Source organism: Phasianus colchicus, chromosome 6, assembly GCF_987193195.1.
Source record: "Phasianus colchicus chromosome 6, bPhaCol1.hap1.1, whole genome shotgun sequence".
Taxonomy (NCBI): domain Eukaryota; kingdom Metazoa; phylum Chordata; class Aves; order Galliformes; family Phasianidae; genus Phasianus; species Phasianus colchicus.
Window position 1 is genome coordinate 12,725,572 of NC_143441.1, and position 13,836 is coordinate 12,739,407.

The 13,836-nt window shown below is 41.0% G+C and overlaps 1 protein-coding gene across 5 annotated transcripts in view; it reads right to left on the reverse strand.

The window, feature by feature from the left end:
- The window catches only part of NOD1 (nucleotide binding oligomerization domain containing 1), a 29,936-nt gene that overhangs the window by 15,634 nt on the left and 466 nt on the right, over nucleotides 1-13,836 (reverse strand). For 2 of the 5 annotated variants that reach the window (XR_004166493.2, XM_031590281.2), the window contains exons 2-6: nucleotides 11,991-12,080; nucleotides 7,802-8,140; nucleotides 5,777-5,951; nucleotides 2,755-4,558; nucleotides 593-676 (exon numbers count right to left, since the gene is read on the reverse strand). Coding sequence is in view for 4 of the 5 variants with exons in the window: in XM_031590281.2 (XP_031446141.2) it covers nucleotides 593-676; nucleotides 2,755-4,558; nucleotides 5,777-5,951; nucleotides 7,802-8,017 (2,279 nt within the window). In the remaining variant the exon portion in view is untranslated. Of the gene's footprint in view, nucleotides 1-592; nucleotides 677-2,754; nucleotides 4,559-5,776; nucleotides 5,952-7,801; nucleotides 8,141-9,674; nucleotides 9,741-11,990; nucleotides 12,081-13,836 lie in introns of those variants that run through there. The other 3 variants (XM_090142475.1, XM_031590283.2, XM_090142476.1) reach the window with 3 other exon arrangements.

Sequence of the window (13,836 nt, forward strand, 5' to 3'; positions counted from 1 at the left end):
GCTAACACACCTACCAGCATTAGCTTGATTAAAAAATAATAGTTTCTAAAAATTGCTACTTTCTATGCTAAAATACATGGCTACAGTAAAAGGGAACCATAAACATGACATCTAAAGCAGCATGTTTCTTGTCCTCCCTTCTACCGAGCTCTATCTGCTTTGCATAGTAGAAGTAAATCAGTTTGCAAATGAAAAAGCAGAAGGCTCTGGCTACAAAGCCAACTATACACATATCCATATGTGTGCGCGCACACACACACACACACACACACACACAGCTAGCAGAAGCCTTCAAGTATAAAGCTAGCACGCCCACACAGATCAGTAACCTGACAGCAGTCCATGCTGTGTTACAGAAGGGCTTGACTAGTGGGAGGCCATCCTTGAAGCAATGGGAGAGGAAGTTTTTGGTCTTTTTCCTGGTGAGCTTTTATAGGACAGGAGCTGAATCATGTCTGACACAAAATGCTGCCTGATCATGTTCAGCAAATGAGGAGCTAACTTTGGTTTCCACCCCATCTACGCTGCCACAGCACTGCAGTTTTATTTTCCAGTAGTAGTATCTAGTGCTTCGCTCCCAGTTGGTACATACCCCAAGTAAGACACAATTTGGTACTTGGAGAGTTCTTCATACAATATCCTGGCTCCATGATCTGTGATCTGATTTACACTAAGCCTGGAATGAGGGGAGAGAAAAGGGTTTGAGTCAATAGAGACTACATGTGTTTATCACCCATGAGTCAATGAAAGACCGGAGGTCTACGCATTTCCCTCTGAGATTTCAATAGGTTCTTACACCACATATTAAAAGCAATTAAGGGAAATGTGAACTCAGTATTACATGGTTCACTTCCAAAACAAAAGAAAACAAAAAGCCTCAAATCAGCAACGCAATGTTCTGGAAGCTGCCCATAGGACTGGAAACAATAAAATGCAGAGAATCAGAAACCAGAGACAAACACCTCATCTTCCTCCTGTGCGTACTGGGATGGCAGAAATTCCAACTGACACCCAAGCAAAAGCAAGCTTTCCAGGCCACTCCTATAGCCTTCTCTGGGTACCTGCTGAAAGCCAGGCTTAAAAGGCACGACACAATCAGGATCCAATTAATAAAGGTTGTGGAAACCTCTGTCCAAGAAATGGAACTCCAGTCCCATGGTTGTGCTGGATGTTTCTGATTTATTGTCTCAATTAGACACAAAACAAGTCAATGTCAATCATTCATTGAATAAAAACACTTGTTTTCACAGTTTTTCCCTACACTCTTGAAGCTTTTTCACCTTGGCTGAATGGGCAGTTTCCTGGGAAACATTCAAATTCTGAAAAATCACACTTTCTCAGGAAAACTGTCCCAGTGATTTAGACCTGTTTTGGTTTCTCCATGTATGCTGAAGCTGAACACTCATTGCTGAGAGCTCTTACCACCAGCAAACTCCCAGGCTCTTCCTGGTAGTACCTTGGTCACTTTGAAATGCACTTGCACAAAGGAGAAATCAAGATGCCATTTCTACAGATCAGAGCAGCCTGGTTCTTTGAAATAGAAAGTGAAGCTGTTGGAAACATCTCATTTTAATGACCAGAAAAAGTCATTAACAGGGCAGGATAAATCATAACATCAGAAGAGCCACAAAGACAAAGCCTCCCAACAGTCTGGTTTGGTGCTGGAGGTGGTGTTAAGCTCACATTGCTCACAGCGTGATCATGTGAGACAGACAAAAAAACCAAAATGCTGTTCTTCTCTTCTCCATTTTGTTTTGAAGACTTCAGTCTTTTTTATACAAGTTTCTATTGCTTTCTTTTGGGTGGTCAGTTAATTTGCAACCAAGCGGGGAAACAATTTGCTTCGATTTAGTCCTAAAAGGCCTGTACAAGAAAAAAAGGCACAGCGAGGCCAATCAGGGGTAATAAATCCATGTAGCAAATAAATCACTTAAGGTTGAAGGAGTTTCAGAAAATGAATACTTTAAATTTCTGTTGTTGTTTTGTTTTTTTTTTTTGCACCTGAACATTTGGAGAAATAAAGCATCGCTACATGGCACAACCTCAAAAGATCAGAGGTGGAACACTGGCTTTGATGCTACAGGTGGAGTTTCTTTGCCCTGCTTATACCAGTTTACGTCTCCCCTCCAAATCACCTCTTAGAAATAATGCAACTGACACTACAACTATATTCTTTCATAACATAAGTACGTTAGCTTTATTCTGTGAAAACCACACATCTGAGCAGGATGTTAAAACAAGAAATTCATAGTAACTGTCAGGCATTACTTGTTACTTGGTGAATAATAGATTCTCTCTTACCCTGTATGTCTTAGGGCAGAGATAGGCTTAGGCAATCTTTAGATAATGGATGAAGCACTTCTGTTTTCTTTTGTTTCCCTTAAGCACCTTCTCCTATAAAAATCCTCATTTGAGGAAAAAAAGTATTTGTGATACAGCTAACTAAACCTACAGAATTAACTAGTCCTGGTTTTTTTAGCTTCAAATGCGCTTTCCCCTCCTCCTGCTCCTGCCTGAACAAATATTCTAAAAGACCTGAAAGTGGCAGAGTTGGAGAGAGCCAAACTTCTAATCCAAATCAAGCTGCCTGGGGCTATTTCGAGTGTTTGGTTTCTGCTTTCAAGGCCAACTGCACTTTAATTTCTAGCAGCAATGAGAATCCTCATGTTTCTCCACTTTGAAGACACATTCCCCTAGCCCAAGTTTGTGGAAGAAACCAAGGATAAGAAACAATCTGCTTGCACAGACTCCTACCTGATCACTGCAAGCTTGCTGAAACATGGTAGCAGCTGTTTCACTCCATAGTCATTGATGTTGTTGTTGTCCAAATCCAGAGCCAAGCGTTTTTGAAAGTGATGCACGACAAAGGAAATAGCACTGCAGTCAGCAGAGTAGGCATTGCAGTATGTAAGCTTGATGTAATTGGCATGCATGCGTTTTGCAGCCAGCTTTCCCACTTTCTCATTTTGAGTCTCATAAAGACACCTCAGCATCCAAACAAAGTTTGGCTGAACCTGCACCTGATTGTACTTTAGAAGCCTGGACCGAGTGACACCCTTCAGATGGGATTTCATGCTCTCTCCAAGGTATGTGATGAGTGTCTTTCTCTTCTTTCTAATGACTGCAGGCAAAACTAAATGTTTGAAGAGCTTCTCCTTGGATCTGGAAAGCAGGCCACAAAGAAAAAGGTTGGTAAAATGGAAGTGTTCATTGTTTCGGAAAGGATCCTCCCCTGTGAGTGGTTTCTTCAGCCAAGGAACATGAAAGCAAGTATGTTGTGCAGTCTCAGCAGAAGAGCATTCATTGAAAAACTGAAGTATCTCCTTACTCCCCACTCTCTCTTCCATAACTAGGAACAAAGCGGTGAAAAAAGACTGAAGGGTTAAGTGCAAGAACTCATAAGTGGATTGATCATTACAGCCACTATAACCTTTAACTGTCCTGAGAAAACCCAACTGCAAATCTTCTTCAGAGATGTTCGCTGATGAGACCTCCTCTTGCTCAAAGATAAAGATAGAGTTCCTCATCCCTTTGTATGCAATTTTACCCAAAGCTAGAAGAGTTTCCTTTCTTGATTTGAACACCTCTGCTTGGCTCCTGGTGTTGTTCCTCAGCAAACTTGTTTTAAGAGACCGGTTTAGATGGACTTCAATCATGAGCAAAAATACATCTGTCAATGTAACAGAACAGTCTGGAAGCTCATGGCTGTCAAACATGGAATGGAAATGTTCATAACATTTAAAGATAATCCAACAAAATAAAGGCACTGAGCACAAACTACGGAGGTTGGGGTTAGCTTCCAGCTGGTTCAGTATCAGCGTTCGCTGCCCCACATCTTTAAAAAACATGGCAGTATATTCCTTCAGGTTACTGCTGGAGAAACCACGAAGCAGCACTTTCTTTCTAATGATATTTCTTTGGATTTCAGTTCCTGTCCGTGCCGTAAGAATTTTCTTGGATCCCTTAAGAAGCTTTCCTCTGAGAAGGCTTACCAGCAGCACCAGAGGGTGGATGGGTTCATTGGGTGAACACATCTCAGGAACACTACTGAGATCAAAGTTGGAATAGATCTCATCAAAGCCATCAAATGTGAAAAGAACCGTATGAGGGAACTGCAAGATGTGATGGAACACCTCTGTAGGGTCCTGATCTGGGTAGCAATTATATCTGAAGAGTAAGTCTTTCAAACACACAGCTTCATCTTCCTTAAAGCAACTAAACATTCTACATCGGAAATGAAAGAAAAACTTAGCCCCTATATCCAACTGCTTTTTGGCCCAAAGACTTTGTATCTTTTGCAGCAAAATAGATTTTCCAATTCCTGCATCACCAAAGACATAAATAGTCTCTCCATCTTCATTTATTACCCCAACTGCATCATCAAAAAGGGCTTGTAATTGACACACTTCACCCAGGTTCTCATTGGTGAAATTGACCATCTCCATAATACTGTTAGAGTAGATTTCTTCAAGCAGCATCTCCTCCCTCTGCGCATACGACATAACGAATTTGGAGTCTCGTCCCAGTTCATATCTGAGTTTTTGGCAATACCTGCTAACTAAAAAGACAGTGAACTATTATTACAATAACTACTATTAAAAAGCCTACTGCATATGATAACCTATCTGTGGGAACTCTGAGGGATAACAAGTTAAAACAATTGTTACGCAAGATCTTACGCAAGTTTTTGGCAGATGACTTCTTTGCATTCAGGCTGCCATAATAATGGAAAATTCAGATCCTTAGCATGTGAGTCACAATTTCCTGAAATCTAACACTGACTCCAAGACATTGTACTGCAATAAGAGGCTTCTATCTTTCAGATGGGGCTCAAAGTCAAGCCCCTGAAGCTTTGTTAGAGATTGTCTGACTCTCAGCAAAGGCAGGGGTTTTTGGTCACAGGTTAGTTTTGGAATCTGCTGTTTCACTCTATTTATATTCTACTGCGATAGAGACAGGTGGCCATTCTTTCCTAATTTGTTTGGTATTTTTTATTATTGCAAATAGAAAACATGCTTTAGAAAGCAGGAACCCCAGATTATTTTTTTCTAAACTGACACAAAAAATGAAAGTCCCAGTTACTATGCAGTGTTGACTTTTGTTTTTATTACTACAGAAATTTTACCTCTGATGGGGGCAAAGTACTTCTTGTATTTATACAGTATGAAAGACCTCTCACAAGGAAAACACATATTCCTGCTACACTTTAACTCTGACTTATACAAAAAGTCATTATTTAGGACCATAAAATAATTCAGTTGGAAGGGATCTCGAGATGTCTCAAGCCCAACCTTCTGCTCAGAACAGGACCACCCGTGAGATCAGATATTCAGGGCTTTGTCTAGTTGGGTCTTGAAAACCTGCAAGGAGAGAGAAGTCACAGCCACTCTGGGCAGCCCGCCTCCTTGGTCGACTGCCCTCAGAATGAAATACTGGCTATTCCATTGCCAAAATGTGACAGTGTTGCTAATAAACTGTAACAGAAGCCTAGAAAATACTACAGCTGGCAGAAGGTGGATATGCCATTATGCTATATATCCACAAACAAATGCAAAAAGAGCTTGACTTCAGCAAAACAGGACACTATATCAACATGACTCTTGTGTTATACAGCGTGCCCTTTAATTATTTGGCTAGCTCTGCTAGCAAACACAGGATGTGTGCATTTATTTTCTTAGGCTGTGCCTGCCTAGACTCATTTACTCTCATGTCACCTGGTTAGAATCTCCCAAACAGTGGAAGTTCTAAGGAAAGGGATACAGATGTGTGATCTTACCTGGATCTGTATTTATGACAGGTTTACTACAGATACTCTCCGAAGGCTGGTAACCTATTTCATCCAGCCAAGGCTGAAGTTCATAGTAAGCATCAGTGACTTTCTGCAGGACACAGATGAAATATTCTGAAACTTCCTCTCCCTTGCTTTGAACCAAATCTAGAATTTTGCGAACCTGAAGAAACAGCACAAGAAAGAACACTGATGCATTGCACTTTGTCACAGTTAAACTGCTAGACTGCTTAGGATCCCTTTTGGACTGAAACAAAACACAGAATCAAAACCAGTGCTTCAAAAAATTGAATTCAAAATCTAGTTCTGAACTGTAACCATTACAAAACTCATTTTCTGTTTGTATTCAGATGTTGCAAGAAAGACAGCTCTGCAGGTTAAGGTCTGAACTTGTAGTTAAATCATATGCTAACCAAAACCATTGTGGATAAATACTGCTCCCCAAAAAGGAATCTAAAGGATTAGCTCAGTCTGGCAGAATATATTTTAAATCCCAGTCAGGTTAAAATGAAAAAGAAAGAAGGGATTTCTTAGTGCCCTTAATTAATTCCTCCACTCTGTAGATATTTCAGTCACATTTAGATTTACTTCTGGATCCAGTGAGATCTATAGTGGGGTAGGCAGAATCTCTCTCTAGATCTTAATGCAGATCAAAAAGCCCACAGTTCTTTCTTTTAACACAGCAATGGGCCATCTCTCTCTCTGTACAATGTACTTGTTGCCTGCAACTGTTACTAAAACTAATGGCTGTCAGACAGAGGCTGGAGCAGTTCAAGGCTAAGAGTTATCTTTAAAATCCTAACAGAGGTTGATCTCTGTGCCACCAGTATGTAGCAACCTCAGAGCAGAACCCTCCTTGGGACAGAGCTTTGAGGGTACAGTGAGCACTGTATTACCCGTTTTGAATGTCTGGATCCTATTCTTGCTGAGGATGAATCAATAATTCAGTTCTAAAGCAGAGAAAGGATTTGTTCAGACTACGGTCTCTTGTGAGGTACATAGCACACAGCAAAAACACTGTATTTTGGACAAATGTTTATGCTCTGAAAGGCAATTTTCAGAGAAGCTCCCACAGAGTCCATTTCACTTATGATTGTGGCCTGCTCTCTGTTTCTGCTCAGGCTCTTGATGCACAGCCCCCTTCCAGCCTTGTTACAACAATCATGTATATTATGCTGACCAAAAAGAAATGGAGATGATTATACAGTGTGCATTTATTCAGTTTTGGGCTTGTACACAGTGAGCACTGTATTACCATTTCGACTTGCTGGGAAGAATGATTATTTTATGAAAGTCTGCACTGTTTGTGAAGTCCAAGGTCTCTTATTCTTTTATGATTCGTCTGCCTTTAATTGTGACACTGTTCTGAAGCTGCATGACTGGTCAGGGACATAAACGAGGGGCTTGTTTTAAGTTATGATGCAAAGAGCAATTGTGTACATCTGATACATGATAATTTTCTCCTGTCTAAGGAACAGGAAAAAATGTTTACAACTGATACTCAGAGATGATTTACAAGCCCAAATGTGCCAGGCTGAATCAGTTTTACAAGCAAACATTTATAATGTACATAGGACTTTAAAGAGAGGGGAAAGTACGCACACAGACAACATGCAATGATGAACTCTAAGATAATATTTAATTTTCATCTTCTCCTCTAAAGTAGGCTGATCTGTCCCTCGGCATCCTGAAGTAGATTCTCCTTGTAATACTCTGCATGATAATGAAGGCTTGTGAGCATCAAAGTCACAGCCTAACAGCCACAGTGGTCAGCTCTTTATCAGAGGGCAAAGCTGCAGCTCAGGGGCAGAACAGCAATTATCAGCCTGTTCATTTTTGCAGCTGCCAACAGGCTACTAAGCAATGCTGGCTGTTCTTCTGGAGACACTTGCCCAGAAGGACTAGGGTGGCGATTGTCCAAAATAATAAAGATTAGGAAAGACATTAAGCCCATGAAATCTAACAGTAAATTGAAAATAGAAAAAAAAATTAAGCTGGTTAATGAAATAATACCTTATCTGCTTGAGTTGGAAACTGGACAACAATCTCTGCATCTTCAGTGGAGAAGTACTCATTGTTAATCAAGTTGTCAATCAAACACTGGGTGTGTCGGATCTTACTGACCAGAAGCTCTCGGTATACCTTCAGCAAAGCAATGCAGGATGGAGGACTTGCTGCCAGAGGTTGTTCCACAGAAGTCTTCAAGTTAGCACAAAGGTGGCCTTCCATAGCTGAGACAGCAAGAAGCTGCTCTGTCCAGCATCATCTTCAGCAAACTATCTGCCTGCAGTGAGGAGTCAGCTTGGGGTTAACTTCAGGGAAACAGGCACTCTGTCTTTTGTGCTGCCGAGTCTGTAAAATTAATTGCACAGACCACAATTTAAACATTATCCTCTGCAGATACATCCCCCCTTTGGCCATTTAAGAGTACTTCCAACTTCTGTGAAGTACCATTACCAACTTAATTAAGAAAAAAAAAAAAAATTCTATCCTCCTCAGGTACTTCCTGAGGTACTTTTTTCCCATTTGTTCCATTCGGGGAAAAAATTATCTACTGCAAACAGTCTCCCCTGTAATATAAACACTGCAGCTTGCCTCTAACAACATTTCCATATGCCTTATTAACTGCCTGCTCTTGGTACATAATTGAATATTTTTAATAGCATCTCCTGTCTCAATAGACAAAGCAGGGCATCTGTCCTAACATATATGGACAATAAAATAAGTGGAATAAAATTGTATTATTTCATAGCAATTAATTGTGTAGGAAGAATTAATTTATAGTAGCAATTCATTTTGCTTTTTGTTACAGCAGAAGTTTCTGTGTGAAATTTTGCCAGTAAGATACATGTCCCCAGAAATGAGGCCTTGTCAACTGAGTTTGAGCTAAAATATGACAGTTTTGCTAATACAAAATGATTTGGTTCAGGGCAGACTTGAGAGGCAGAACTGAGGCTGTGAGAATACCACAGGTCAGAATTTCTGTTAAGGAAGCAAAGAACAAGGTGATGCCCACTGTGAAAATGCTGCTATAATCTTAAGAACCAATATACCACTTAGGAGCACCTCATACCTCTTAGAATACTTGGTTCAGACAGTGTGTGAAAAGGGGAAAATGCCACTGCACTGATTTAATTTTGTTAAGCTTATCAAATTGCAGTGAGTAATCATTAAGCCAAAAATACAGTCTTTCTGGATCTGAACAATAACTGCTATAGAAAGGTCTGAAATTAATGATTATAAATACATAAGAGCTCATCTCTAGTGATTCACACAAAAAATCGGAACCTCTACTTGAGCCTGAATAGCACACAGTTGCTGAATTTGCAGACTCTTCTGTATACTGTGTCTGGAGCTGTGTCTGGAGGCTGGCATCCTAATTCACCCTGGGATCCAAGCCACCTCCACAAGCATACAGGCAAGAGATTGCATGCAATACAGCTTGTAATAAAGTTACCAATTTGAAACCTGCACAAACACACTTGACTGCCCAATACTTATCCATGTATGTGCACTTAGAGACACACCATGACTGCTCACCCCAACAGCCACCTGCTCAGGAAGCCTTCCCAATGCTGTAGAAGTTTTGTGTAGAAATAGTGCTCGGTAGCATGCCTGCTCTCTCCTTGTCTTCAAATACATATGCTGTTTCTGCCTTCATGCTCCATACCAGCTCTTGGGAGCTCTTTGGATGGCTTCCATTCTTCTTTACAAGGCATATAGCAGTAGGAATCAAGAACAACAAGACTACTCTCATATTACTAAGGGTTTTTTTCCCAATTTATTTCCAGTTAATCTAGCCACATAGAAGTCACAAAGTTATGTTGTAATTGCAATTCAACAATAAATAATTTAAATACTATTTAGGCATGAACTTTGTGCATACCATTTCCAATGTAATGAAGACGACTTCTTGCAAGAACCTGCATGATTAACATCAATTACTGGCATCCTGTGGTAAAAGGGCAAAAAGTACTGTTGTCTCAGCAGGCCAAGGGATAGTTGGAAGAACATTTTTAGATTCTGATTATATATGTATTAAAAAAAAAAAGAAAGAAAGACAAATTCCTTCTTCAACAATTCTGTAGAGATGCCAGCTCTGGAGCTTTATACTTCTCCTATTTCCCAAGACAATGCCTGCAAACTTCCTTCCAGCTCTCCCCTGACAGGGTGTAACTGAGGCCTACCAGCTTGCAGATTATTCCAGGTGACCTGCTCCTGGAACAACCTCATCTCTATGCATTTTCCATACAAGAAACTACATTCTGCATCAGTGTAGCTTCTCCTTGATGCTGGAGGAAGACACGGCTTATACTCCTGCTGGATTACAGCCTGTGTACGCTGAGAACCACGTAGCCTAGCTCCTGTGCTTTCAGGAGGCCAGTAGGTTGCGTCTTATGGTTGCTGACTTGCATAGATGAGCCCCACAAAGGCTAGGTAAATCCCCAACTATTTTGGGACTCAGTCAACTCAAAAACAACAAAATTCTTTCAGCCAAAGAGAATAGAAGCAAGTGATCTGACTTTGTTACCACATGAGTGAGTGACTGCAGCTCCCCAAACAAACTAAGCTTTCATTGCACCATCCACATGACCTGCCAGATGAAGTGGCTGATTTCTGAGTCACTCGGCTTCCTAGAAGCCACATTGCACATCTCTTTGTTTAAGAAAACTCATTTCAAAAATGAACACTATCATGAAGACCAAACAATACTGAAAACATCACTCACTCCAAAGCTTTTGCAAGCTTTTAAAGAGATAGAGTCACCTTAAAAATACAGGCAATAGAAACATTAACCCTTTCCTGTACTGCCTCTACCCAACACCTCCTGCTTCCTTTGGTTTTCTAGGACCATGTTCTTTCTTTCTAGTTTGTGACAACTAAGGCAAATATCCAGGAACACGCAATAATGAACCAATGACTGTCAAGAGCACAAAATAAATAGAAATAGTTTATTTACACTTTCAGATCCATCTAAAAAGAAAAAAATAGAAAAATACAGCAAAAAGACGAGAACAAGGAAAATATGGAAAGAACAGAAGGTCTCAAATAAGCCTGCCTCCCATATGACTAAGTCTGTGTCGCCAGAGAACCTGATTGCTGTTGGGAGGTGAGGCCAAGCACCAAGGAAAAAATAGAGAAAGAGCAGAAAATACAGAAGAGTGAAGTATTTTTCACTGATCTCTTTTAATAAGAAAAATGGAAAACCTTCACCATCTATGGACAAAGAAAACATCACGGCAGATGAACACCTTAAGTGGTACTGGAACAAAACCAGTTCCCGACTTGTACAGTTAACAGCAAGGCAGGTACATGCATGCTTGTAACAGAGTGTATCGGCTTCATGAAGAAACTTCAGGTTCTACCTAGACTAAAGCCAACACAAAAATTTCCTACCATAGAAGTTCCATGTGCAACAGCACCTAAAAGTCCTCACCACTGTGAGAAATGTGCTTATTCATTCAGATAAAAAAACACCAAAAACCTGTAGGATTTTGACATATATAATTCTGTATGTCTAGCTTAAATTGACTGGAAACAGGTGAGCAATGTGTCGATGTTACAAGGTACCAAACTTATCTGCAAGTCCATCGTCTCTCTTTCTGGCAAGAGTTCCAGCTTCCACAGTTGGTGTTGGTGTGATAGATGACAGAGTTACAATGCACCAGGTCTCCTATTACAAGGATCTACTAGATGTACAGTGCTAGTGTATGTTTAAGGACAAACACTTATGTGGCTTAGAAAAAGGTGTTGGAAGCAATCACATGCTAGACCATGGAGTTCTCTCTCTTGGGCACTCCAGTTGCTGGATTCAATTCCAGTGCATCAGTCAAGGGGATGCTGGTAGAAAAGACTGAGACATATTAGTGCACTAAAGTGCCCTGACATTAATAAAAAAGCCTGAACACAGACACTGTTGAGAACCACTGCCTCATTTAGCAGCCACTCCATTTCTGAAAGGGCTAATGAATTAAATAATTTCCCGAAAGCCACCCCAAACTTCTTACAGTCCAATTAAGATATCACTAAGTTACAATGAAAAGATATCAGCTGTTGTAGCAACTACAGCTGAGTATTAGCAGTGAGGTTTGTACAAAGGGTATACACACAGGGAGAAATGGAAATAATTGCCAGCTATGTGAAGTCCCTAAATCAGCAGAACACTGAAGGAGGAACAAGAGGGAGGCAAGAGCAATCATACCTGGGCAAAGTAGGGGGCTGGTATGGAGAGACAAGGGGACAGGCACAACTGGGGAAGAGCTTCTTGTCTGGGAATAGAATGGACTTCTTCCTGAAGCGGAAAGGAAAATGAATGGTTTACTCAAGAGACTGCCAATGATGTTGTAAAGGAAATTCAGATAGCCTCTTTGGGGACAGCAGCTTCAGTCCAGTGAAGCGAACAGAAATCTATCAGGAACTAAAAAGAACCAGAAAGCAGAGTGCTCACCCATCCATTGCAAAGGCAAAGAAAAGACAGAGGGCAGCCCTGGCCTATGAATGAAGAGTCAGAGGGGACGGAAGGGATGTCAAAAGCAATTGCAAGACTGGCAAGGGATGCTTATCGTAAGCCTGCAAAACTGAAAATAACAAAGAGGAAGAAAGATGGGTATCAGGCCTAGAATAAGGAGGGAAATGAAAAAGTGAAATGAAATTTCTCACAGTATCGGTGCTTACAGCAAGGTTTTACGTAATCCATGTCAAGAAGCAGCAGCAGTGCTGATAGCTTCAGTGTGAAGGTATCTGCATGTCTATCCAGAGCTTCTTCTGACTTCTCTTTATTTAAAAATCCTCAGCATTGTGCAAGCATACATACAGTTACAGCTTTCCTGGCCTTGCCCTTCTTATATCCTCTTTTCACTAAGATCACTTTCCTTCTAACAAAACTGCCATGCTTGCTCAGCTGCCAGTTCTGCAAGTCCTCTGGTAGTGAGGAATACTCTGGTTTACTGGTAGCAATAGCATTTATTACAACATCTTATTAAAAGGAAACGTTGTAGAAAAAGAAGTTGAAAGGTCTCAATAGCTGAAAAACAACTCCACATTTGGGTAAACTGAAGAATTAACTCCACACTGAGTCAGCTGCTCCAAGAAGACGGGGTATGATGAAGCAACAAAGCCCATAGAAGGAACAAACTAATTAATAGCAGTCATTCAGAGAAGCTTATTTAAGACCAACATGAATACATCTGAAGAGCTGAAGACTAAATCAATAGTAAGTTTCTTCTGAAATTTTGTTAATCCAGCAAAAACTGTTCCTCTAATTCTCTGTGAAATGAAGTCCCATGCCATAGCACTAGCTACTAGCAGCCAGCGGCTGGAATATCTTCAAGATTTCATAGCACCCTATAGCCAGTTCTGGTAAGGGCAACAGCTATGTGCATACAGCGCAGTGCCAGCCCAGGGCAAGTGGAGTCTTGGAGAGGCTTTCCCATACTTGTTGGCACAGTCTTCTGTGAGCAGCACTGAAAGTTACTCTTACAGAGGTGGCTCCCTTCCCCTCAGAAGTATGAGCCATTGCGCCTCCAGGTCAAATTCGTCTCCTGGGAAAAGCTATTTTACAGTGATAACCATCCCCCTGCCGGGTCGCTACTGCAAAAGGAAAACTGGAGGTCATGATGTGTTTTCTTTAACGACGGCAATCTTGGCTCACTCAGGACAGTGTGAACTCAAGAACTAGCTGTCTCTGGGAGAGACTGAAATAGAAATTGATTTTACCAATCTTAATTCACGTGTGACACAATGTCTTCGAACACAGCAAACAAAGGAGAGCTTGCTTCCGCTCACTCTTAATTTCAGAGTTGTTTCTAATGGTAACCTCATCTTCAAAAGAACATCAACTATTTCACACAGTACCAAACGGCACCAAGGTGCAGGTGCTAGAACGGGGCAGGCAGCTCTCACTTCTCACATCCCCCTGATTTTTGCGTTAACTGGGGAAAGCACCGAGGCCTCAGTGCTCCTGTGTGAGTCAGTGCACGCAGATGGATCCTCCGTCGGGCTCACAAGTGAACGTCACTTAATGCCTGTGTCCCCTCTGGAGGACAAGG